This window comes from Mesoplodon bidens (genome assembly GCF_964165515.1).
Source record: "Mesoplodon bidens genome assembly, chromosome: 18".
Classification (NCBI taxonomy): Eukaryota; Metazoa; Chordata; class Mammalia; order Artiodactyla; family Ziphiidae; genus Mesoplodon; species Mesoplodon bidens.
In genome coordinates, this window is record NC_138175.1 from 29,692,556 (window position 1) to 29,718,314 (window position 25,759).

Consider the following 25,759-nt stretch of genomic DNA (forward strand, 5'->3'; position numbering starts at 1 on the left):
CAAATGTCCCCTGGGAGGCAAAATCGTCCACAGGTGAGAAACACTGAAGTAAGATGAGATGTGAAATAGACTGTCCCCAGGGTCATTCCTTGGATTAGGCGATGCCACTTGTCCCCAGACCGGGGCAGGAGGGGGAGGGGGTCCAATAAGGAAGGAAGAGAGGGGAGACTGGTTTGTGTAAAAAGGCATAGGTGCTACTACCCTACACAGTGCTCATCTTACTGTGTGTTGACTTTTTATTAAACGGCTCCTTACCCACAGGGTGGGTTCTTGGAGAAGACGGGCACTGTCCTACTCAGCTTTGTGTCTGCTGTTCCTAGCACAATGTCTGCATTAAGGCAGAGCTCAATAAAGATTTGTGGTATGAAATGAAAGAATTCACCACCACATGACTCACTAGGCAAAGCAGGATGCTGGGGACCATAGGATAACTTCATTAATACATATTTAATTCCACCTGAGTCTTTTCCTGACCCAGCCTTCAACAGTGTCCACAAAAACTGAGCCCAAAGTTGGGCTCTCTTGGTTCTCGCATTGATTCATTCACTCAACAATCAAAGGATAGGGCTTCCCTGGTGGCACAGAGGTTAAGAATCAGCCTGCCAATGCAGGGGACACGGGTTCGAGCCCGCATCGGGGAAGATCCCACATGCCGTGGAGTAATTAAGCCCGTGTGCCACAACTGAGCCTGAGCTCTAGAGCCCACGTGCCACAACTACAGAAGCCCGCGGGCCTAGAGCCCGTGCTCCACAACAAAAGAAGCCACTGCAATGAGAAGCCTGCACGCCGCAACAGAGTCCCCGCTCGCCTCAACTAGAGAAAGGCTGCACGAAGCAATGAAGACCCAAAGCAGCCAAAAATAAATAAATTAAAAACAAAAACAAAAACAAGCAAAGGACATTTCAGGTGCGCAGGGAGCTTTGCTAAAGAACAGAATCAAGAAGAGAGGAAGGAATCGCCTCTTTCAGCCTCGGCCTTCTGGGACCTCAGAGTCGGCTAGGGAGACTGTCAGACTAACTTGTCTCCTCTCCTACAGGGTAGAAAGTATCTAGACAAACCCCCATAGAAGTTCCAAAGAGGGCAGTTACATCTGGCTGTAGGCAAGACTGAAGACTTCCTGAAGGAGGTGGCCTCGAAGGATTTTAAACAGGTAGAAATTGTGGGCAGGAAATTACAAAAAGAGGCAACAGCAGAAGCAGAAGCATGGAGGCAGGAGAGCTTGGGGCATATTTCTGGGTTAGCATGGATTACATTTGGTTGCCAGGGGAGGTGGGGGCCAGACAATGAAGAGATTGGAAAAGCAGGCTAAGGGGAACTGGCATCCATCATTTGCAAATTCTAGATCCTAGAAGATTTCTGAAGACAGAAGTGTTCACTGAGCACTGTTTATTGAGCACATATTACGTGTTAGGCAATCAGCTTGAAGAACCTCACTTAATGTGCTGGAGAGGGTGTGGAGAACGGTAAACCCTCTTACACCATTGGTTGAAATGTAAATTGGTGCAGCCACTATGGAAAACAGTATGGAGGTTCCTCAAAAAACTAGAAACAGAGTTGCCATATGATCCAGCAACCCCACTCCTGGGCATATACCCAGACAAAACCATAATTCAAAAAGATATATGCACACCTATGTTCATAGCAGCACTATTTACAGTAGCCAAGACATGGAATCATTCTAAATGTCCATCAACAGATAAATGGATAAAACAGATGTGGTATATATATATATATATATATATATATATATATATATATATACACATACACACATACAATGGGATATTACTCAGCCATGAAAAAGAATGAAATAATGCCATTTGCAGCAACATGTATGGACCTAGAGATTATCATAATAAGCAAAGTCAGAAAGAGAAATACAAATACCATATCACTTATATGTTGAATCTAAAATCTAAAATACAACACAAATGAACATATCTACGAAACAAAAACAGATATAGGGAACGGACTTGTGGTTGCCAAGGGTGAAGGAGGGTAAGGGAGAGAAGGATTGGGAGTTTGAGATTAGCAGAGGCAAACTATTACATACAGGATGGACAAACCACAAGGTCTAACTGTACAGCACAGGGAACAATATTCAGTATGCTGTGATAAATCATAAGGGAAAAGAATATGAAAAAGAATATATATATGTATAACAGAGTCACTTTGCTGTACAGCAGAAATTAAAACAACATTGCAAATCAACTGTACTTTAATAAAATGTTTTAAAATATGTCATTTAATGCTCACCATAACCCAAGAGGTAAGGAGTGTTATTATCCCCATTGAATAGCTGAGGGGAACTAGGGAGATTGAAACTCAGGTCTGTCTGACACCAAAGCCAGTCGCTCTTAAGAACTGCAGTCTTCACTCACTGCAGTTCGAAGATTCGGGAAGTGGTGTCAGGGTGGTCTGGGTTTTGTGGGCAGTGCAGAAACCCCCTTGTGCTTCTGCTGCGGGAGCCCAGCAGACACCCAAGAGCGGCCCCTGCAGTTCAGGAGCCCCAGCTAAAGGGGACCCTTCCCCCATCATAGCGCCCTCCCTCTGAGCCACAGAGGAGCCCCGAACAAGAACTTCTGTGACAGGGTGGCCCTTGAATCCCAACCCACCAAGCCTCAAAATCAGCTCAGGCTGAGCCTCTAACTCTCTCAGGGTTTAATAACTACTCGCCCAGGCCCCCCACCGAGAGGGGATGGCAGGCCCCCTCTGTCCCTACTCTACTGAGGAGGTTCAGCCTCTAGCGAACACTCCGAGTTTCAATCCGTAGAGCCAGGCGTACACACTGAGCACCAAGATATTGGCACATATGCTGGGGTCCTCCTGGCCACCTTATGAAACCTGAAAGCGTGGAGACAGCCCTTCCTCACCTCCTTCCTCCAACACCCCCATCCCATCAACAGCCAAAGAGAAGCGCAGACTTTCCTTGTGGCGTTTCAACCCCACACAAAGGTGCCCATGCTCAGCTAGGGAGGACGCAGGAGGGGAGAGGAGACAGAACCAGCAGCCGGGTTGGCTTTGAGCACTCGGGGGGTCAGCCTGGTGTAAGGCAGTATTTCCCCAACTGCAGTCCTTTCAGAACCACCTGCACTATTTTAGTCATCACATATCACCTGGTCTATTATTATACTGAAATTCATCTGGAAAGGAAATCTTGTATCACTATTATAGAGGAGAAATTGCATCATGTGCCATAAACAGAGGGTAACCATGGAGACAGAGAAGAAATGAAGCAAAGTTATACCATTTCTAGCCAGGTTCTGTAGCAGGCTGAGGCTCCCTCCGCATCCCTTCCCTGACTCCTTACCCTCTCTCTCTGTTAAAAAGAGGAACAGGGCAAGTGTGGGACGAGCACTGAAGACATCCTAGCACCAAATTGCGTCTCCTTGAGGTAATTAGGAAGACTGATGGAGAACTGAAAGGGGAATAACCTTGTGTTTATGTGTGTCCAGGTTGTTTAATAAATTCATCTCACTTTGGGAAGCTGGACCACTGGAATTAGACTTCGAGTCAAGAAATGGGGTTCAAGTTCTGGCTTCACTACATCCTTGCTGTGTGACTTTGGAAAAGACGCTTGCTGTCACTGGGTCTCCTCATCTGTTAAAATAAGGCAGATGGTACCCATGGCATGGGTTATTGGGAGGAGTCTCAACCACTACTCAAACCCTGAGGTGAGTGGGGCAAGGATAAGACAGGGAGGGGAAGGGCACTTTGCCAAATCAAAGGTAAGACCCCAGGTGCATCAATAATCTGCTGGCAGTTGGGAAGCTAATGTCACAAAAGGCTAGAATTGGGTCCCCAGAACCTAGTTATTGCAGCTCACGACTGCCCCAGGCTCAGAGATGTGGTCCCCTGGAGATGAGAACTGGGCCCCTGACATTGTAGGGGTGGAACCTGGTCCAGGCTAGGGTTGGCTTAGAGTGGAGAGTCCATCTCCACTGGGAGGTCTAAGTCAGGGCCTTGATGGCCTCCTGCCACTCTCAGGTGTGGAAAACCACTTGTATCGTTGGACAGGCTGGGTTCACTCAGGGCACTGCACATCATGGAGGGCCTATATGGGGCATTATCAGGGGCCTCAGACCTGCCTTGTGGGTAAAGAGGCAGGATGACTTTCTTTGTTGCAGACCTGAAGATTCTGCAATTCCACAAAGTTTACTTGGGATTTCAAAACGTAGTTGGCAAAACAAACAAACAAACAAACAAAAACATAGTTGGCTATTCACAAGCCTGGCACATAATAGGCGCTTAAAAACTGGAACTCATGGCAAATTGAATTAAAGATATCAGGGCAAGCTGAATAGCATTGTGCTTAGATTCAAGTCCTGGCTCTGCCTCCAGGGCAAATCACCTACTCTCCCCAGCCTCAGTTTCCTCATCTACAAAATGGTTTAACAATGCCTACCATACAGTTATTGGAAAGAGTCAGTGATATAATATGTGGAGTGTTTAGCTCCACATGGTGCTCAATATGGTGCCTCAATATGCATAGTAAGCACCCAGCAAGTGGTGGACGTTATCCATATTAGCCACTAGTAGTCATCTGGTCAACCTATGTGAAAACTGAAGAGACACTTTTGTGAGTTCGGAAAGCTAGTTATTGGAAGAGCTGGAACTAGGAACCATGGGGCTCTTAGACCAGTGCCTCTTCCCCTGCTTCAGCTGCTCCTGTGAATAACATTGCTCATTCAACAATCATTCTACTAATAAGTCTCCAGATCTCTCCAAGAAATTACTTTACTTGCAGATAAGCAAGTTTGCAAACTCATTTGGTATACTACTGTTTTCCCAGGCTTCTAAACTATTGCCCAATTTTCAGTCCCAGGATAATAAATTGGGAAAGTCTTTTTAAGAGCAACACCAACAGTCTTAATCCTGCACTGAACCAGTTTCAGCCAGGGGTGGGACTTGCTGGACTCCTTGCTTTTTTCTGAGATCACCTGGGGATTTTCCATCCATTAGTTGGTGTGACCCTGAATGATCTCCACCCCTCAACCTACCTGATCCTGCCTCCTGGCCCCAATCTAATTAAAAAGATAGGCATCTCCATGAGCTGCCTTCTCCCAGGAAGCACTGGGATTGGGTGCAGGGCCCAGGGTGAAGATTGATGTTTGTGACTCAGCTGGTCCAAGCCAACACCTGGAACCCATGTTAATCAGAGGCAGCTGCAATTTAAGAAGCACAGAACCGAGGCTAACACTGAAGCTGGGTGTCAGGTAGGAGCTGTGGGGATCCCAGGCTCCTGCACAGTCCTCCCCTGACCTCCTGAGTCTCAGACTTAGTTGCATGGTTGGTAAGAGCCAACATGGTTAGGGCCGTGCTCTGAGAGCTTTCCGAGTGCCATCCGATTTAAGCCCTTGACAAACCTGTTCCCATTTTACCCTCCACGGAAATGTTAGCAACTTGCTAGTAACTTGTCACATTACTAGTAAGTGGCAGAGTCAGACTGTGAACGTGAGACAGGCTGGAACCTGGGACCCTTTGCTGCAGTGCTTGCACCTGAACAAACCTCTCCTTGAGCAACAAAATACAAAGAAACTATAGGGGACTAAAAATAACTGCGTGCATGTACAGTTGGGGCAAATTATGAACAAGATACAAGAAGACCAAAAACCCACACAGCACCAGCAAAGGGGTGGGCATACCACCTAAGCCACCCCTTGGGCTGACCCCCGGACCCACCCGTACCCTCACCCCATATAAGGAACCAGCTCACCCCCCTTCAGGGAGCGAGCTAGGGAACCCGCCTCCTGCTGCAGCAGGAGCCCCAATAAAGTCTTGCCTGGGGACTTCTCTGGTGGCGCAGCGGATAAGACTCCGTGCCCCCAATGCAGAGGGCACAGGTTCCATCTCTGGTCAGGGAACTAGATCCCACATCAGGGAACTAGATCCCACATGCATGCTGCAACTATGAGTTCTCATGCCACAAGTAAGGAGAGCTCTCGAGCCGCAACTAAGACCCGGTGCAACCAAGTCAATAAATATTAAAAAATAAAAATAAAAATAAAAGCCTTGCCTGAATTTCTTGTCTGGTCTCTTATCAATTTCTATTGATTAAGGAGGCCAAGAATCCCGGTCGGTAACCAAGGCAACAACTTGACTTCAGAGCCATTCATTCATTCATTCATTCAATAAATATCTCCTGAATGTCTCCCATGTACAGGCACTGTTCCAGGCACTTCATATGTCAGTGAACAAAGGAAATGATTCCTTATTGGATCACGGTGCTTAAATTCTAGCAGGGGGCGACAGCACATAAGCGTTACAAATGGGTAATTGCCTTCATTAGAAGGTGTTAAATGCTGTGAAAAAAGAAAAGATAGAGTGAAGTATGGGGATCAGGCGTCCTGTGGGCGTGAGGTATGTGTTGCAATTTTAAACAGGGTGATCACGGTGGGATTCATGGAGACAGCAAGATTGGAGCAACAGTTTAGAACAAAGAAAGAAGGGAATGAGCCATGTGGATATCTGGGGAAGGAGCATCAGTGGCAGAAGGAGCATAGAATAAGTTCACATTGTGAGAATTAACAAGGGGTCAGAGGGAAATAAAGGTGGGGGTGATGGGGAGCCCTCTGGAGTGACACATCTACATGAAATGCCCTTCGGAGGTCACAGAAGCTGAGAACTGAAGGATGAGGGGCCTGGCCACGTGAAGAATTGGGGGGAGGGTGTTTCCGAAGGATGTTGTTTTCAAATCTCTCAATATCCTGGCCACCCTTAGGTGTGGGGTGATATAGAGAAACAGAACAGTGGGAGATACACATATACACAGAGAGAGAGAGAGATGTGAGGAATTGACTTACATCATTATGGAGGCTGAGAAGTCCCACGATCTGTCACCTGCAAGCTGGAGACCCAGGAAAACCGGTGGTGCAATTCAATCCGAGTCTGGAAGCCTGGGAACGGAGGAGCCGATGGTGTAAATCCCAGTCCAAGTCCAAAGGCCGGAAAGCCAGGAGTCCGAGGGCAGGAGAAGGTGGATGTCTCAGCTCAGGCAGAGAGCGAATTCACCCTTCCTCTGCCTTTTTGTTCTACTTGCACCCTCAGTAGATTGGATGATGTCCACCCACAATGGTAAGGGTGATCTTCTTTACTCAGTCTTCTGATTCAAATGCTTCTCTCTTTTGGAAATATCCTCACAGACGTGCTCAGAAGTAATATTTAATCAGCTATCTGGGCATCCCTGAGCCTGGTCAGGTTGACACATAAAATTACCCATCACGGTGGGTGGGGGGCGGAGATTGTTCTCCCAGCTCAAGCCTAAATCCCGAGGAAATCTGAGGCCCGAGGGGAAATGGCGGCGGGGAGGCAGCTTTGGCTGACTGTGTTGGGATACACATCTCACCTGGCACTGAAAGCCCGAGATAGTGAGGCCTTGAGTGGGGTCAAGGCTAGGGCCTAGGCCAGACAAGTCTGAGGCTGGAGTGCCCTCAAGCAAAACAAAAACAAACAAACAAGAAATAAACAGTAGTGCTAGAGATGGTGGGCTCTGTGATCTGAAATTGCATGAAGCCACTGTTGAGAACCAACCCGGGCTTCACGTTAAATACCTTGGGATGTAAGATTATATTGCCTCCTCTTTGGACTCCTCTTTCTTCCCTTTTTCCCTTCCTTCAACTTTACTGAAACTTAAGACCTGTGGGGCAACACGTAGCAAACTTGCAAAAGCCTGGAGAAAGCTAGCTCAACCCCTTATTGGAGGCCACTTGGAAGCTAGTATTTTGGGGGTGGGGAGTTTCCAACCAACATTTTAAACTGCTTTGTCCAGCTCAGATTTAGAAGAGGCTCGGCTTTGCATGGGGGAGATTCGGAGCAAGGTCCACTCTCGCCTAGCGAGTCTCTTGTCTCCCCCGCTCAGCGGAACCAAAGCCTGGGGACTCACCAGACCTGCCTTCCTTGGGAAGCAGCCTTGGGACCACCTCCAAAGAGGGAGGGCTGCAAATCCTACACAGGTATTGACTCTTTAATCAAGAGAAATTGATGAGGCCAGATGAGAAATTCAGGCAAGCTTTTACTGGGGCTCGTGCTGCAGCGCAAGGGAGTGAGAACGAGAAACAGGTGACCTTGCTCGCTCTCCAAGGAGGGTGGGCTCATTCCTTAAATGGGGTGAGGGTAGGGGCCGTTTGGTGGGTTGGGCCGGAGGGGTGGCTTAGGTGGTCTGCCCACTCCCACGGTGGTGCTGTGTGCAGAGATCATGCGCAGTACCCTGATTTTACTCTTGGCATTTCAGAAATGGCAGTTGGTCTGTGGCCCTTTTAAAGTATCCTGCTGTTCATAATTGCCCCGACTGCGTACGCGTGGTTATTTTTCGTCTCACAGTTTTGTTTTGTTTTTTTAATTTTTTGGCCACGCTGTGCGGCATGTGGGATCTTAGTTCCCCGACCAGGGATCGATCCTGTGCCTCCTGCACTGGAAGCACAGAGTCTTAACCACTGGACAGCCAGGGAAGTCCCTCTTATAGTTTCTTTGTAAATGAAGAGATGTTTGTCCAGGTTCAAGTGCAAGCACCCTGGTAGAGAGTCCCAGGTCCCAGCCTATCTCGGTATCTCTTTTAAAAAAGTGGAAATTGGGTGTGAGAAGGTGATAAGATCCCTTTGGGAGGGCTTGTGGAGGAAGTTCCATTCTTGGCAAGGAAATAGGTGTTCCAACCAAATGCCAGATGCTAACTTCTCCCACCTTCACCTTTCAAATATTTTATTGCAGGAGTCCTGGGATAATTTTTTTTTTCACTGTCTCTAGATGAGCCTTGCCCCTGTGAAGCCCAATATAACCATGTGAAAGGTGCTTGCACTACAAGCAGGAAAAGTGAGGCTTCCCCATGGGGGTCGCCACGTGACTGCCCTGTCTGAAATGCCATTAGCAATCCTTTCTCCTGCTTCTTTAACCCTTGACCAGTTGTCTAATGCTGTCCTTTGTTCCTCTGTTTCCTAGGGACTAAGTGTCTTGATTTGCTGAGTGAGGACACAGACTTATTAGCAAAGGACATGAACTGTTCTGTGTCCGGCTTCTGTGGCTGCCGGCCACATCACTTCAATCTCTGCCTCTGTGGTCATGTCGCCTCTTCCTCTTCTATTCTCTGTGGATCTTCTAAGGATGCTCATCACTGGATTTAGGGCCTATCTGGATAATCCAGGATGATCTCACCTTAAGATCCTTAATTTAATTACATCTGCCAGTCCCCTTTTCCAAATAAGGTAATAGTCACAGATTCCAGGATTTGACATGGATAGCTCTTGAGGGGCCGTTTTTCAGCCTACCACAAGTACAAGGGAGTCAGAAACCCAGCAGAAGGAACAGATGAAAGGAGATCCGCTTCCCTCTGAAGCTGAGATGCAGCCACCTAGCACCGCTACCCTTCCTCCGTCCCCAAACTCCCACTAGTCACCCCAGACCTGCCCTCTAGGCCTCCCAGAGCAGGTCTCTCCCGAAGCCAGTTTGCGAGGGCCCTTCTGGTGGTGTTCTCTCCCCATGAGACACACAGGGAACGGAGTCCTAAAGCAGCACGCTGGCTCAGCAGCCCACTTGGATGAGGAATCATAGAATAAGGAATAAGGGGGGTGGAACGGATAAGAGGCAGGGAAGGGCTGGGGAGTAACAAAGCCTTTTTCTCTCCCTCTGCTTTCAGAGGCGGGAAGTGTGCACTGTCTGCGGGTAGGCAGCTGCGGCGGTACACAGGGGCGGGCAGGCGGGCGGGGCAGTGTCCCCCCCTGCACACGGTGGGAAGTGGGTGGCTGCGCGCACCCGGCTGTGAGCGAGGCAGCGGGGGTGGGGGGGGGTGGGGGCAGCGCCCGAACGTGCACACGGCGGGGGAGGGGGAACGGCTGCCGCAGTGCGCGCTTCCGCCCAGGCTGGTGCTTCCAGACGGAGAGGAGGCGCGCGCGCCTGGAGCGCTGTGCCTACGCGCACCCGCCTGGGGCTATAAAATCCTCGCCACCTGCTGCCGCTAGTGCGTCCAATTGCCCGGGAAGCCAACTCACCTCCTCCGGCGGCAGCTCCTCTCGACATGGATCCTGAGACCTGCCCCTGCCCTACTGGTGAGCCCCCGCCCCCATCCTGCGGCACAGCGCGCCCCTTTACTTGCAAAGAACCCCATGCCCTATGCTTTTGCTCAAGGACATTTGGGGAAAGGGAGCCTTATTTCCCCCAAGGGGCCTGGCCCCACCCCAAGTTTTACCACTTTAACCCTTCCTGTGGCACCTCCCTCTCTAGGCGGCTCCTGCACCTGCGCTGACTCCTGCAAGTGTGAGGGATGCAAATGCACCTCCTGCAAGAAGAGTGAGTGTGGGGACCCCTCTGCCCTTCCCCTCCCCGGTGTGCTCCCCGGAGCACAAGGCCTGTCCATGCAATACAGAGCGACCCCTAGGCCCCCTGTTACATTGCTTTGACTCTTACTGTAACAGAACCACCCGGGAGGCCTTAAGACTCAGTTGCAGGGGCGGCCCCTCCCTCAGTGATTGTTACCTTAGGCCCTACGGTGGCAAGATGTTTTTGTAAATTCCCGGAAGATTCTAATGGGCAGTTGGGATTGAGAACTGCTATCCTGGTCCAATTCCTCCCCTCAAAACCTCCAGTGCCTGGGGAGCCATTAGTGAGGCTGGGGGTTAGCTCTGGAGTTGGGGTCCCTTGGGCCATCTCGGGCCTTTGTGGATCCCCTCGATTTTACCTCCCCTGAATCTCCCCAAAGCAGCTGAACACGCAGGGGGAGAAGGAGGTGGGGGGAAGGCACCCTTCTTCTTTGCGTGTTAGACTAGGCGTGGAGCACCCCGCCCCATCCCCCCGCCATGAATCTCCTGGACTCCCTACACCTGTACCATCTCTGCTCCTGCAGCTTTATCCTTCAAGTCCATTTACCCTGGATGTTTTCTCCTCCAGGCCTACAACTCCCCAGCGTGGGCCTAATCCCCCCATCCCCGGGAGTCCTGTGCTCACAGAAGGGGCTGTGGGCTAGTTACTAGGTAACCCTCTCCCAGGGTAGCCCAGAGCGTAGCTGACACAACAGAGATGCTGAGTCAACCCAGGTGTGAGACTAGGAAGGGGGCAGTGACCTCCGGCATCCCTCCTTTTCCCCCTCCCTCTTGATGGGGACAGATGGGGGAGGAGAGGCCATCAGACTGGGTGCCCCTATTTTATCTGCAGGCTGCTGCTCCTGCTGCCCCGCAGAGTGTGAGAAATGTGCCAAGGATTGTGTGTGTAAAGGCGGAGAGGGCGCCGAAGCTGAGAAGTGCAGCTGCTGCCAGTGAGGACGTGCCCCGTGCAAAACGTGTGTAAATATTGCTGGGTGGCCCAGCGCCACCTGTCCCCGTGGTGAGGCTCGGCAGTGTGTCCCCTTCCCCTGCGAGCCACTGGCAAGTGACAATAAATCCTATGAATGGCATAAACCAAGGACTGGTCTCTTCTTAAAGGGGAAGGACATGGAGGATAGAAGGAGCCTCATCTGAGGGGACGGCTCAGTTGGAATATAAAATCCTGAGATTGGCCACTGGTCTTTCTGGAACTCGGATGGAACTTTGGGCGCTGAGGACATCCTCCCGCACCTTCATATGGCACTTGACCCTCTTGCCAAGTCAAGCTTAACTCTGGGGAAAGAGACCAGACCCATATGGGTCTGGTCTCTTTCTCCTGCCTCTGAGCCTCACTCTCTGCATCTGTACAATGGGGTTGGGGGAAGTTAAAACCAGCCCCCAGCCCCAAAGGCCTGCGGTTTCTGGAATTTTCTAGCTGCTCCTGCAAAGCTGCCTGTTTTCAGGGTCATTAGAGGAGAGGCCAGGAGGCCTGGGGCCTGTCTTGGGAAACCATCAGCTTCGTTTCCAAGGTCACCGCCCTGAGCAGCCTGTCTCCCCAAACAGATCGTTCGGCTCCTTTTCAAACCTTCTCATTTGGTAGTTTGTGTCCAGCTCCTTCCTTCTTCAAGGGGAAGTAGGGTAATGAGTGCTTTAATCCACGGTAGTTGTGGTGCAGTCCTTGATAAAAGGGAACACGCAGATCTACCTGGGTTGAATGGAAAAGAAAAGTAGAATTCTGGCAGAGAAAAGTTTCCCAGTTAGGAGAACACAGTGCTGCTAACATGTCAGTTTTCCTCCAAGTTATTTTATCAGGACGGTCCCTTCAAAAGCCCACCAGGATTTTGTTGTTTAGCCTAACAGGCTGAGTTTCAAAAAACAGAGTGCCAGAAAAGCCAAGCCAGTTTTGGAAAGGAACAACAAAAAAGGCTTGTTCTAACCACATACCAGTACTTGTTCTAAAGCTCTAGGAAGTGGTGTCGGCTCAGGAATAGAACAGTTGGACAGAGAGGATAGTTCAAAAATAGACCTCAGTGCAGCTGCAAGTAAGAGACATGAAATCAGCAGTGAAAGGATACACTAGTTAGTGAAAAGTGCTGAAACAATGGGCTATCCCTTTGCATATCAGATAAAAAATAATTTCCAATTGACTTAAACACCCAGGAGCAAAATCAAAGCTGTAAAAGAATTTGGAAGAGGAAAATAGGAGAATGCTTATTACTTTGGGGTGGAGATGCCTCTTTTAACTAAGACACCAAAAAGATTGATAACTGTGAGATTATCTCATACAAAGTTCTCTTAAGTACATTATCTTACTTGATCCTTACAACTCTAGAAGAATGGTATGATTATTAAACCAATTTTACAGATGGGGCAATAGGGCTTAGGGTAATCTGCATGCAGTCTACTGAAAGATAAACTGAGGCATATTAAAATTTTTAAGAGTTGATTTGAGCAAATATCTATTCAAATCGGGCAGCATCCAGTGTAGCAGATAGAAAGGAGCTCAGAGGAGCTGCACAAAACGAAAGACTTTAGCTAGAAGGGAACAAGGAAGTCATAACAGGCAAAAAAGCAGGTTGGTTATTGCAGTTACTTTCCTTCAGGGGATGGCAGAGGCCTCTCAGGCAGATTACCTAACTAGTGCTGATCAGGTGATTCCTGCTTGGTTGAAGATTTCTGGGAGAGCCGAAGTCCCTGGTGACATGGGGCTTAGCATAAGCAACTCCATTTTGAGCCTGCTGTCTTGTGCTTAACAGGCGACAAAGCTAGAATGTGGTAGAGCCAGGATTTGAACCCAGGCTGTCTGACTAAAGTCTAGGCTCTTAAACCTAACCACGCTTGTCTTCTCTGCTTGTTTCTGGCTTGCCTTGTGTTACAAAAAGCATCAAAGCTAAATTACCTCACACCCATTAGGATAGTGTCTGTCCCTTTGGGCTGCTGTAACAAAATACCACAGATTGGGCAGCTTATAAACAACAGAAATTTATTTCTCACAGTTTGAGAGACTAGAAGTCTGAGTTTAGGGTGCCAGCATGGTTGGGTGAAGCCCCTTTTCTGGGTCAGAGACTTCTCATTGCATCCTCATATGGTGGAAAGGACTAGGGGCTCTGTGGGGTTTCTTTTATAAAAGCACTAATCCCATTCATGAGAGCTCTACCCTCATGACCTAAGCACCTCTCAAAGGCCCCAAAGGACACAAATATTCAGACCGTAGCAGATGACCAGTATCAGGAAGACAAAGATAACAAAAAAGCAAAATAAGTGTTGGCAAGGATGTGGAGAAATTGGAACCTTTGTGCACTATTGGAGGAAATGTAAAATGGTGGTTCCTCCAAAAATTAAAAATAGAATTACCTTATGATCCAGCAATTCCACTTCTGGGTATATACCCAAAAGAACTGAAAGCAGGGTCTTGAAGAGAAATTTGGAGGGTATTTTAACAGTAGTTACTCAAATTTAAAACGTACATACCTTCAACCCAGGAAGTTCACTGTCCCATCGTTGGTATCAGCAGAAGTCTCAAAACAAGCTAAATATCCTTCAGGAGTGAAGTATAAAAATGGTCATAATGAACATCTGATAAAAACACATCTGCAGTGGAAAGACCACCACATCTTACCATTCAGTGGGGAAAAAACCCCAAGGTGTATGTATAGTATAATGCTAATCACATTAAAAGGGAAATTTATATATGTGTATATGTGTGTGTATATATATATATATGGGCAAGGGTGTCTCTGATGAGCGTGTGCATGATGGTAGTGACAGAGGTGCTCAGGGTGTCGGTGATTTGGAAGGAGATCTTGCAGAGGTAGGCTAGTTCATCACCTCCACGATGTTGATGATCTTCTCACAATAAATATATCTATTTTTTCTATCCCACCATCTAATGCCAGAATCCACCAGCCTCTGTTCCTATTGCCATGGTGACAGGAAACTATCTCCCAAGGCGGTCCCTTCCAGTCGTCACCAGCTCTAATTGCAAGAAAGGCCTTTCCCACCCAGAGCAGAATCTTTATTCCTGGTACTGCCCTTGGGACCACAGAGCACAAGTCTATTCTCTTTTTTTCAGCATGGCATCAACATGTAGGTGTGGCATCAGAAAGTCCTGGGTTCAAATCCCCACACTGCCACTTACAGCTGTGTGACCCTGAACAGGCCATGTAACTCTTCAGTGCCTCATCTGTAAAACGGAGATACTAACAGCATCTGCCTTGTAGGACTCTGCCGAGGTCTAAGTGAAATAAACTCAGAAAGTCCTGATGCATAGTACGTGCTCAATATTATGCCCCATGACTACTATGGCAGATGAGAGATGATTGCAAACATGTTGACTCCTTCCATCAAGACCTGGTGTTTTCATCCCTTCCCCTCGAATCTGGGCAGGCTCTGTGGCTTCTTGACCAATCAAAAGTGGTGAAAGTGACCTGTGCTAGTTTCAGGGCCCAGGGCTTAAGAGACACAGCTACCACTCCTGTCTCTTGGGAGTCTCACCCTTGACGCCCTGAGTCAAATGTAAGGAATCTAATTGCCCTGAGGCCACCATGCTGAAGAGGCCACAGGAGGGAGCTCTGGTCTTTAGTTCCAGCTGAGCTCAGCCCTCCAGCCACGCCTGCTAGAGTGCCAGACACGTGAGCGAAGCTGTCTTAGATCTTCCAGACCAGCCCATCCACCAACTGAATGACACCAAATGACCTCAGACAGTGATACATGAAACAGAAGAATCACCCAAATGAGCGCTTCTCAAATTCCTGACCCACAAAACCAGGAGCGACAATAAACTGGTTGTCGTTTAAACTGCAGTTTTGGGTGATTTGTTGCACCGCTACAGGAGCAACCACTGTCCACATATCCGAAGGTAACTGTTTTCTTGCAGATTGAACCTGCCCACCGCTCTCAGTTGTTGCTCACAGGATGGGGTTTTGAGTCTTAGGACTATTGTGATCAACTGTCTTCTGGACTGTTGAAGCCCAATAATGAACACAGCCCTCAGGGTGGTCTGCCCAACTGTGCCAGTTAAGAATCTATCCAGAATGATTTAAACAAAAAAGGAAATTTTGGACTCACAGTGGCTTCAGGCTTGGCTGGATCCAGGTGCTCCAATGATATTGTCAGGCTCCATTTCCTTTACGATAAATTTATTCTCAGGCTCTTTCTTATGCAGACAAAGGCTCTAGAAACTCAGCTTCACACGCTTTCAGGTTGAAGTCTAGATGGAAAGGGTATCTGTCATTCTCCTAGCATTTCCAGGAGGAGTTCCATTGATTCTCTCTGGTTCATGGCTAGGTGACTCAATCAGAGCCAGTCACTATGTCCAGGAAGATGGAATTTCCTGGGAGCCCACGAATGGGGCCTACTCCATCCATCATCTTAGTCCACGTGGACTAGGAGTAGGGAAGGGTGATTCTACAAAGGAAACCTAGGGGTATTGTCACAGGGTAAGGATGAATGGATGATTCAGCAGCAGAACTAAAAATATCCACATTAGCAGTTAAAAAGAGATGAAAAATCACCTCCCTCATTCTGGATGGCATACTTCTATTAATGCAGACTAGGGCCACATCATTGCCTCATACTGATAACTCACACCAAGTTTGCAGAGGGGTGTTTTTCCTCATCTTATGCTGCTTGGCTTCATTTTCCTCACTTACTACCACATGTGGACTGCAGGCATTAGAAAGTCCTCCCTCTCCACCTCTGTCCCACAAGGCTTACAGGGGTACAGAGATGAGCAAAACTGGGCCTGGGCTGTCCTGCACCTTTGCTGATTGGTCATCCCTCTCCTCTCAGAGTCAAAATGACTTAAGGGAGACAGCTTAGACCTGAAAACAAATTTTACTGCCAACACAGATGGCCCAAAACCAGGGCTTGATTCAATACTTTACAGGGCAAAAACAAGCGTTATTTTCTCCTCATTGAGTTGGATTGTTTTCCCTGAGTGGACAAGTGACCATCTGATTTATAAGAAACCAGGAATTTTGCATGTAATGTGGGTGCATATGTAACAACAACAACAGCAAAATCTGCCCACCATCCAAAGAGCAGCCCTTCCATGCTCTCGGTCCACAGGGCTGCCAGACACAGCGAGATTTCTGAGACCTTGGCTCTAAAATCAGAGCATGTTTGCATGTGACCCTCAAATTCTAGTACAATCTGATCATTTGACAAGTGAGTAAACTGATGCTCAGGGGAGTCCTGGCCCATAACAGCCCCAAGGTCACTCAGCAAGTGAGTGGCAGAGTGACCATTAGAATTTAGTCCTTCTGACAGTTCAACTCTCCTGCCCTGCTTGGAGTTTCTGAGTGAACACACAGGTCCCAGAGCGGTGAAAAACAAGTTTTTTACTTTCATTTTGTAATCGGTCCTAATGCTGGGGGGCAGGGCTGGGAAGGGAGGACACATCAGGGGATTTACCCCTATTAATTGATTTGACAAATATTTATTAAACGCCAACTGTAAACTTGGCCCTGGGCCGAGGGCTGGAAGCACATTTCAGGGGCAGTGAGTGCTCTTGGTGTTTTCAGTGGCAGGTAGGTGTGGAGGGACAAAGATTCCAGAATCACACACTTTCCTATCAGACATGGGAAGTGCCAGGAAGGAAAAGGACAAGCTGTTTACCAGCACATTCCACAGGCATCCTGACCTAGCACAGGGGTCAGGACGGGCTCCCAGGTGAAAGTGACGTCTGAGCTGAGCTGTGAAGACATTTCCACAGGACTTTACAGTAAATGCTGTGAGGACGTCCTGTCCTCCGCCCACCTCCTCACTAAACTCCCCACTGCAGCAACCAGCATTCCCTAAGCCTGCCACCAACCTTCCAGTAACCTGCTCTTCTGAAGACACACTCTGGGCAATCCCAGGATAATGATCTAAGATCCATTTCACAGCAGCCAGACATGTTCCAGCAGGGAAGCAGGATGTACCTCCCCAGAAAGGAATTTGGACCGCACTTCCACTCTTCCCCTCTGCATCCACTGGGGAAGAAAGTTCTTGTGAGGTTTTCCCTTCCAAATGTTCCATGGGAATGCCAACTTTCCATCCGGCTGCTTCTTCCATGGGCTGGAATACAACTCCTTCCTCTTCCCCTGCCTGGCGAAGACTTTCTCACCCTCAGGCCCAAGGCAATGGCCCACCTGACTGGCCCACCTCCTCCCAGGCTGGACTGGGTCTCCCCTCTGTTCCCCCTGCCTCCATCCTAGCCATGACCCTGGTATTACTTTTCCCCACACACCCATGAGGCTGCCCCAATGACTATGAGTTTCCTGAGTACAAGGCTTGTGGCTTCTTGATCCTTATTCTCCCCTGTTGGTGTTGTCTACCCTTAGAGGGACTTCAGCATCTGCTGGGCCCACTGATTTGAACCAGGCTCTGCCACTCACTAGCTCTGCGACCTTGGGCAAGTTACTTAACTTCTCTGGGCCTCCATACTCTAAAATGGGAATGATGACTAGTCCTTACCTCACAGGGTTGTTAGAGGATTAAATGAGAGCTCGCACATGACACGCTTACACCTTCCCTATCACATGCTAAAGCACTCGATATACAGTATGTCATCAATAACCAGCCCACGGCTTTAATATGATGCTACACAATTTTTAAGCCTTGACGGGTGCAAAGAGGTTTTTTTTTTTTTTTAAAATCTGTCCTGACTTCCCACCGCTTTTCCCCCCCGAGCAGGGTCCGCAAGACCCACTCTCTTAACTACTCAGGTTCAAGCACAGGGCACCGGACGGACGCGGTGGGGAGGGTTGGGGTGGGGCGTGCTGGGGGAGGGGGAAGGCGGTGGCGGGAACTGCGCACACAGCGAAGGGCAGGGGTCAGGGTGCTCCGCGCACAGCCCGGGACAGCCCTGCACGCGGGGTCCGCGCTCTGCACCCGGCCCTCCTTCGCCGAGGCGCATGTAGGGCGGCTACTGAGAACTGGTGCCCGGTGGCCCGTGTGCACAGCTCGCTCGGGGCGCCGCGCGGGCCGCCAGTGACTCAGCGCGGGGCGTGTGCAGGCAGCGCCCGCCCCGGAGGGCTTTTGCACTCGCCCCGGCTCCTTCCCGCTATAAAGGCAGGCCACGGCGCCCTCCGCTCCAGCACGCCCCCTCGACATCCTTGCTATCCTTTCGTGCCGCAGCCTCCGGACCCCAGCCTCCGCTTCCTCTCGCCATGGATCCCAACTGCTCCTGCACCGCGGGTAAGGAGATCTGATTCGGGGTTGGGTGTCAACTGTAGAACTAGAGAAGCAATTTCTGACTCATCACTCACTTTCCGGGCACAAATTGCCCCTTTCGAAAGCGTTTTGGTGTACCCGTCTCTATTCTAAGTTAAACTAGGAGATCCCGTTTGACCGATAAGGAGATCAGAGTTCGTGGCTTGCCCAGGTTCCCACAAGTTGGTTGTGGAACTGGGACTCAAACTCAGGCTCCTACACTCATGCCCGCGTTCGAGTCTCCGGGAACCGTTTTTATATCGGCCGTTCTCTTTGCAGGTGGATCCTGCCCGTGTGCCGGCTCCTGCAAATGCAAAGAGTGCAAATGCACCTCCTGCAAGAAGAGTAAGTGGAATTTTCTCTACATCTACCCCTAACGCGCCCACCCCCCCGCCAGGCCCGCCCCCACGCCCCCAGCCCTCTACACCACGGAGGGAATTTAAATAGGGCAGTAGGTGCCCCTTCCCTAGGGACGGTGGCGCCTCCACTGGAGAGGATGGGAAGCCTTATTAATCCTTTGTTCCAAGCGCTCATCTCTGCCGCCTCCTTCCCTTCCCCAGGCTGCTGCTCCTGCTGCCCTCCGGGCTGCGCCAAGTGTGCCCAGGGCTGCATCTGCAAAGGGGCCTCAGACAAGTGCAGCTGCTGTGCCTGATGTCACGGAGAGCCTGCCCCGGGTGTAAATAGAGCAACCAGGACAAACCTACATTCCTCTTTTTTTTTTTGTCCTATAAAATACAAAAATGATTTAATAAAAGTGGTTGGCTTTATTCTGGCTGTTTTCCTTGACTTGACCAGAGCTGGGGTGAGGGACTGGACTAGAAGTACAGAGACTTGGTTTCTGGACCAAAATGTTAGCCCTTAACAAACCCAGTGCCTTGTTCAAGCCACATTACCCCACTGGGCTTCAACTTTTGTAAAATGGGAGAGCCTCAGGCCAGATGCTATAAGGACACTGGGCACATACAGGGTGCCCTCTGTTTTCAAGTCAAGGGTTGGTGGCACAGAAACTTCTCAATCCAGAATTCTCATTCTCCATGGTTTCCCTGTTCAACTTCAGTTCCTCGCTGGATTTTAGTCTTGAAAGTGACTAAAGGGGTGGAAAACTCCCTCACCTGCTTGAATCTAAATGGGGCGTCTAAAAAATCCCTGTAGGACTTCCCTGGTGGCGCAGTGGTTGGGAGTCCTGCTGATGCAGGGGACGCGGGTTCGTGTCCCGGTCCCGGAGGATCCCACATGCCGTGGAGCGGCTGGGCCCGTGGGCCATGGCCGCTGGGCCTGCGCGTCTGGAGCCTGTGCTCCGCAATGGGAGAGGCCGCAGCGGTGGGAGGCCCGCGTACCGCAAAAAAAAAAAAAAAATAATAATAATAATAATTTTTTAAAAAATCCCTGTGGTGAAGGAACAGACTTCATTTCCCATCCACTGCAGACCTAAACCTTGGTAAAAAAACAAAAACAAAACTATAAAAATGCCACAGAACAATACAAAGCCCACGTTTTTATATTCCACACGTGTAATTTCAATCAATATATGAAAAACAAACAAAATCAGAGATTTAAAAACGTCGCACACATGTTCATCGAAGGTGTCCATTGAGCACCGTTGCAATCTGTCCTTCCAAAATCCAGCCCTTGGCTACTTGAAAGCAGCAAAATAACTAGGGGTGTGGGGGGAATTACACAGTCATTTCCCATGAAGAGGGCATGTGCCTGAGAATTAGTTCCAGATGGACTATTTCATGTCCGCCCATGCTGGGTGACGGCAGATTCTGCAGTTTTGAGGGTGTGGTGGTGTTTATTAGGCAGGAGTGAGGTGCCCTGTGACTTGTAATTAATGCCAGCAATTAGTCCCCCTGGCTATTTGTGGAGGGAATGGCTATTTGATGTAAAATAAAAGAGAAAGACAAGTCACGTGGCCCAAGAGTCAAGACCATGCTTGCCCACAGTTGCCCTGTGTGAAGAGGGGATTTCAGAAACCAGCCTGTGCTGAGGGCATGGGCGTCTCAGTTCACAGCCTGTTTCGCCACAGGTGGTATGGCCTGGGCATGTTACTCAACATCTGAGTCTCTATTTTCCCATTTGTGAAAAAGAGATTATATCTCTATGTGGGGATTAAATGATAGTGTCCTGGCTTAATAAGCAGTGGCCATTATGATCATTATGTCCACACTGACATTCAAGAAGAGAGAATCCTTTTAGCTCCCAACAAGCTCTTGGGGAAAAGCTCATTGGTTTAGAAGCATTATTCTGGGTTGGAGGTTAAGGGTGGGATTGGAAATTTGCTGATCCGGTGCCAAAGGGAGTATGGATGACCTCCAAAGAGACCCCCAGGACAAGATGCTGCCACAGCATTTGGACAGACTCAGAAGCCATTCCCATGCTTCATGTCATTTGATCTGCACAGGAACCAGTGACAGAATGAATGTGCAGGGGCTGGAATGATTGTGCTGATTCCAGAGAGGGTAAGCAACCTGCCCAAGGTCACACAGCTCAGAGGTCAGAGGTCTGAACCTACACTACAGCTGACCTCACCCCCTGGCCACAGCTGGCAGATAATGATGTCACTGAATGCTAAATCCTGCCTCTCACTATTCAGAGTTAGAAGGACCTTTCGAAATGGACAGATTGTGCTCCTGGCTTGACACATGCGAAACTGAATTCCAGAGAGGTCACAGAACTATACAGACTGCCTGCTCAGTGCTCTTCCCATTGCTGCCTCTGTGCCAGCTTTCAACATCTTCATCTGTCATATGAAGTCCTGGTGTAAGATCGTGGGTGAGGGCATGATGCTGCAGTCAGCCTGCATGAGTGCCAATCTCACCTGCGTCACTTATAGCCACAGGACATAATCTCTCTGTGGCTCAGTCTCCTCCACTTTTAAAGGGGCAAAATAAAAGCATATGATTCAGAAGATTAAAGAACTAGTACATGTAAAGAACTTAGTATGGTGCTTGGCACGGGGTGAGTGGTCTACAATGTTAGCCATTTATTATTATTATTATTATTATTATTATTATTATTATTATTAACATAGGGGGTATTTATTTACCTCTAGACACAGAAGCAGTGGTGGTGTGCCCAGCTGTGTGTCCTGTGTTGTCCTCATCAACTGATCAGCACTGGGGATTTATGAACTTGAGCACAACAGTCTGTGCCCTTTGCTACCACTTGCACCAGTATTTTACTTAACATTTTTCCTTTAATGATTTATACGTTTTAAAATATATTTGTATTCGCATTCTCCAGAGAAACAGAACCAGCAGGATGTAGGTAGGTAGGTAGATAGAGAGATAGATAAAGAGAGAGTGAGAGATTTATTTTAAGAAATTGGCTCATGGAACTGTGGAAGCTGGCACGACTGAAATTTATAGGGCTAGCCAGCAGCCTGGAAATTCCAGTAGGAGTTGATGTTGGTTGCAATCTTGAGTCTAAAGGCCGTCTGGAGGCCCAATTCCCTCCTCTTCAAGAGACCTCAGTTTTTCTCTAAGGCCTTCACTGACTGGATGAGGCCTTCCACATTATGAAGGGTAATCTGTTTTTCTCAAAGTCTACTGATTTAAATGTTAATCACATCTGAAAAATACCTTCACAGCAACATCAGGCTAGTGTGTGATCAAGGATTGGGCATGACAGCCTAAAACACGTTGGTACATAAAACTAACCGTTATAGACCACCACTTATCAAACTAGCACCCACACAACTTCGTAAACCGTACTTAATCTCCCAACAAAGACAATAACAAGGTCATACTTCTGCCTAATATGACACAACTATCCTACCTACAACTGAAAATGTATAACACTGTCCCCAAAGGAGGACACAAAGTACTTGGGTGATGGTCACTTTTGTACTTGATATCACGTAACAAATACTGTGATGTTAACAATACGTAAATACTACAATGTAAAGTCAATACATTCTATGTTATATGAGAAGGGGATAAAAGAGGGAAGAAAACAAAGATATTTGCCGTATATATATAAACATATTTATATCAAAGTAATGAAGTACTCCTAACAATTATAGTTGTCATTTCTGTTTCTGGAACTGGTCATGTGGTTATAGCTGACATTTATATACATCTTCTTACACGACCTATTCTGTATTCCCTTTGCTCCCTGCATGCACCTCAGTTGGTCATGGTTCTTTACGATGCTGGGGTGACCCAAACCTTCATTTTTGAAGGGTCTGAGCCTTTATCAGTCCTGCCTTGATTGGGTTGTTATAGTAGTTTTTCACTGACTTTAATCACAGGGCAGGGTAGTACTAAGAGATGCCCTAAGGGATCTTCTCTATTCCATAGGCTTTTTTACAGCCATTGCAGAGTCTTAACCAATAAGTCTAGAGTAGTTGCTACTTCTTACAACTAGCTCCGAGCAGCATAATATCATCAGTGTACTGGACCAGTATGATGTCTTGCAGAAAGAAAAGGCAATCTAGGTCCTTGAAAACAAAATCATGACATGGGCCTGGAGAGATGATAAGCTTGAGGCTTATCTCTGTTTAAAAGATTTCAAACAGTACACTGATGTTGAAGATACATCAAAGGAAAACTTTGGGCCAAAGGAAAACTTTATCTTTGATCTTCTTCCCTTGGGAAGCTGACTGGATTCAGATCCAGTGGCACTACTTCCCAGCTCTGTGACCCTGGGCAAGTTATTTAACATCCTTGTGACTTACCTTTCCCACCAGCCAAATGGGCTCATAAATAACAGTATTCCTCTTTTTGAGTCATTGTGAGGGTTGAAAGATAAAAAACGATTAACCAGGTGGGACACACACACAATGCTGTCTAATGGTCAGTAATAATGAAAGGGAAACAATTATTTTTCTTGATATGCACATGCTAGATCTGCCTATCACCTAAAATGATCCCTCCCCTGGAGGCATCCCACTTTCTGAACAACTTCCCTGGAGTGAGGTGGGCTGGCTAGGCTGTGGAGAGTCTCTGGAGAGTTTTGTGCAAAGGATCCAGACATATGTGCCCATAAATCCCTTCAAACTTAAGAGAGCGGAGGAAGGATGAAGCAGACAGAGGCCAGCGTCCGCCTTGAAACTGAGACAGAAAAATAGGGCCTAAGTCCCTCTGGGCACAGGGAAAGGAAAAGTACTGGGAGGCAAACGTCACATCCGCGCTGGGACGCTGCACACAACTCCTTCGGCTCTTTCCACCGCCCCCTTCAAGCCAGGGACGTGAGCACAGGCGGGGGGGGGGGAGGGAGGGGGAAGGGGGCCGCGGCGGGGGAATGGGTTCCTGGAAGACTCCGGAACAAAGGTGACTGCCTACCTTGGGAAAATTGGGAAGGGGCGGGCAGGGAAGCTGGGACACCGAGAGCCGCCCGGCACACCGTAGCTCCGCGAGTTCTAGCGCCAAAGGGGCGGCCGCAGCGCTGCACACCGACCCAATCCTTGCTCACGGAACCCTGCGCTCGGCCCGGCCAGCTGCGCACAGCCCGAACGGGCGCTGCCGGCTGCACAGGCGCAGATCCCCGCGCCGCGTGCAAGGCGGGGGCGGGGCCTCTGCGCCCGGGCCGCCTCCTCTGGGTATAAACTGAACCCACCGGCTCCTAGGTTCCAACACGCCCCCAACCGGCCCAAGACCCTCTTCTTCGCCACTTGCTTTGGACCCCCGGCCTCACCTCGCCTCCAAATGGACCCCAACTGCTCCTGCTCCACTGGTGAGGAACCCCTGGCTCTGGAACTTTGGATGCCCCTTCCCCAATACCAAGAAGCATCCCTGTGTTTGGAGGAGGGAGGAATATTTTGAGCTTGAGCTGAAGTGGGCTTCTGTAGTTAACCCGGCACGTGCTTTCTCCCTGGACAAGCGCCTTCATACCCCATTAGAGGGTTTCCATCCAACTGGGGCTTCCATTTCAGAGGCGAGAGGCCTGAGGCTCAAGGCTGTTCTGCGCCACATCATCCAGGTCTCAGGGGGCTTCTGGGTCGGCCGCAGTGCTCTGTCCAGGCCTCTGCATTCCCTGTGCCGGGTGCGAGGGGACATGGCCTCTTCTGGGCTCAGACAAAAGGTCCTGGCCACCAGACCCAGGCATCCTGAATGGGCTCTGGAGCCTGGGACCATACCTGTGGGGTAAATACAAGGCAGTACACGGCCCTTTGTATAGAAGGGCAGAGAAGGAGGGGTGAGACTTCTGTCTGTTCTATGCTGGACAGGAGTCCCTAGCACTGGGCCCTGCACCCAGGAAGAGGTGGCAGGGAGGGATTGCTGACCATCTGCTGTACCCCCTGCATCCCCCGCCCTGCTCACTGCTGACCTTTCCCTTTCTGGCAGGCGGCTCCTGCAGCTGCGCTGGCTCCTGCACCTGCAAGGCCTGCAGATGCACCTCCTGCAAGAAGAGTGAGTGTGCGGGGCCTTCTCTGGCAATGCGGGGTCTGGGCTGAGTGCGAGGAGGGAGCCCAGAGCTCAGCAGGCAGGAGCAGGAGAGAGACCAAACTTCCCGGCACCCCCCTCACCAGGAAGGGATTCCCAATCAGAGCTGGAATCACCTTCGACATGACCGAGACCCAGGCGCGCACTAGAGAACAGGGAGACTGAGGCCCAGACGGGTCACCAAACCAACAACCTCAGACCTGTCACTAGAACTAGTCCTCCTCCCTCCTGAGTCACGCTTCTGAATCCTCCCAGGGACTGAAGCACTGTAGGGACATGAACGAGTGACCCTGTGTGGCTTCTCGGACCTGGTGCAGCCCCTTCCTGTCGAAGCAAACCAGAGCCTCCCTAGCCCGAGCGGGAGCTGCTCTGTGAGGGGTTTGCCTCCACTTTGATCCTGAGGACTTGGCTCACATCACTGGTGGTGCTGGGGGCTGGCTTTGTCTTGTCCCCAGAGGCCCTGCTCAGTGTCTCTCCAAGGCGCTGTGCCCTGTCCTGGGCACAGATGGGGCAGGCAACCTGAACCTAGTGCCTGAGAGCAATTCTCTCAGGACAGAGGACACCGTCGTAAACTCAGGGTCTGGGCCTGAGGGCGGCTGGGCCAGGCCTGGTGTTGGGAAGGGTGGTTGCGGACAACGCGTGGTCCGACTGCACGCTGCCCTTGCCTCCCCAGGCTGCTGCTCCTGCTGCCCCGTGGGCTGCGCCAAGTGTGCCCAGGGCTGCGTCTGCAAAGGGGCCTCGGACAAGTGCAGCTGCTGTGCCTGATGTCGCGGAGAGCCTGCCCCAGGTGTCAACAGGGCAACCAGGACAAACCTGCATTTTACCGTTTTTCATACAAGCGGACCTGACGCTACATTCCTTTTTCTATGAAATATGTGAGTTGTAATAAAAGTT

The 25,759-nt window shown here is 49.5% G+C and overlaps 3 protein-coding genes and 1 long non-coding RNA gene across 7 annotated transcripts; 3 read left to right on the forward strand and 1 right to left on the reverse strand.

The window, feature by feature from the left end:
* Nucleotides 1-1,801: 1,801 nt before the first annotated feature.
* On the reverse strand, nucleotides 1,802-23,961 carry LOC308605463. 3 transcript variants are annotated; one of them, XR_014013692.1, is made up of 5 exons: nucleotides 23,765-23,961; nucleotides 15,351-15,492; nucleotides 13,755-13,821; nucleotides 11,869-11,988; nucleotides 1,802-6,896 (listed from the first exon to the last, which is right to left on the reverse strand). It is a non-coding gene; the product is annotated as an uncharacterized lncRNA (long non-coding RNA). The 3 variants fall into 3 exon arrangements; XR_014013693.1 differs by having other exon boundaries at nucleotides 1,802-7,189; XR_014013694.1 differs by lacking the exon at nucleotides 23,765-23,961 and adding an exon at nucleotides 15,871-16,199 and having other exon boundaries at nucleotides 1,802-7,189.
* On the forward strand, nucleotides 9,686-11,873 carry LOC308605454 (metallothionein-3). Its single transcript, XM_081215494.1, has 3 exons — nucleotides 9,686-10,034; nucleotides 10,210-10,275; nucleotides 11,137-11,873. The coding sequence occupies exons 1-3, from the start codon at nucleotides 10,004-10,006 to the stop codon at nucleotides 11,238-11,240; spliced, it is 201 nt and encodes a 66-aa protein (XP_081071620.1). The 5' UTR covers nucleotides 9,686-10,003; the 3' UTR covers nucleotides 11,241-11,873.
* Nucleotides 18,309-19,246, forward strand: LOC308605455 (metallothionein-2). Its single transcript, XM_081215495.1, has 3 exons — nucleotides 18,309-18,464; nucleotides 18,759-18,824; nucleotides 19,040-19,246. The coding sequence occupies exons 1-3, from the start codon at nucleotides 18,437-18,439 to the stop codon at nucleotides 19,129-19,131; spliced, it is 186 nt and encodes a 61-aa protein (XP_081071621.1). The 5' UTR covers nucleotides 18,309-18,436; the 3' UTR covers nucleotides 19,132-19,246.
* LOC308605462 (metallothionein-1C-like) lies at nucleotides 22,452-25,759 on the forward strand (the record flags this gene model as incomplete). Of its 2 annotated transcripts, XM_081215501.1 has the most annotated exons (4): nucleotides 23,724-23,752; nucleotides 24,049-24,155; nucleotides 24,767-24,832; nucleotides 25,539-25,759. In XM_081215501.1, the coding sequence occupies 4 exons, from the start codon at nucleotides 23,724-23,726 to the stop codon at nucleotides 25,628-25,630; spliced, it is 294 nt and encodes a 97-aa protein (XP_081071627.1). In that variant the 3' UTR covers nucleotides 25,631-25,759. The 2 variants fall into 2 exon arrangements, 1 of the variants encoding a protein (XP_081071627.1); XR_014013691.1 differs by lacking the exons at nucleotides 23,724-23,752; nucleotides 24,767-24,832; nucleotides 25,539-25,759 and adding an exon at nucleotides 22,452-23,670 and having other exon boundaries at nucleotides 24,049-24,129.

Bases quoted from the DNA above. Each gene is read 5' to 3' on its own strand.
- LOC308605455 (XM_081215495.1), top strand. From the start codon at position 18,437: ATGGATCCCAACTGCTCCTGCACCGCGG. The intron at 18,465-18,758 runs GTAAGGAGATCT...TTCTCTTTGCAG, and splicing joins CAACTGCTCCTGCACCGCGG to GTGGATCCTGCCCGTGTGCC. The intron at 18,825-19,039 runs GTAAGTGGAATT...TCCCTTCCCCAG, and splicing joins ATGCACCTCCTGCAAGAAGA to GCTGCTGCTCCTGCTGCCCT.
- LOC308605454 (XM_081215494.1), top strand. From the start codon at position 10,004: ATGGATCCTGAGACCTGCCCCTGCCCTACTG. The intron at 10,035-10,209 runs GTGAGCCCCCGC...CTCCCTCTCTAG, and splicing joins GACCTGCCCCTGCCCTACTG to GCGGCTCCTGCACCTGCGCT. The intron at 10,276-11,136 runs GTGAGTGTGGGG...TTTTATCTGCAG, and splicing joins ATGCACCTCCTGCAAGAAGA to GCTGCTGCTCCTGCTGCCCC.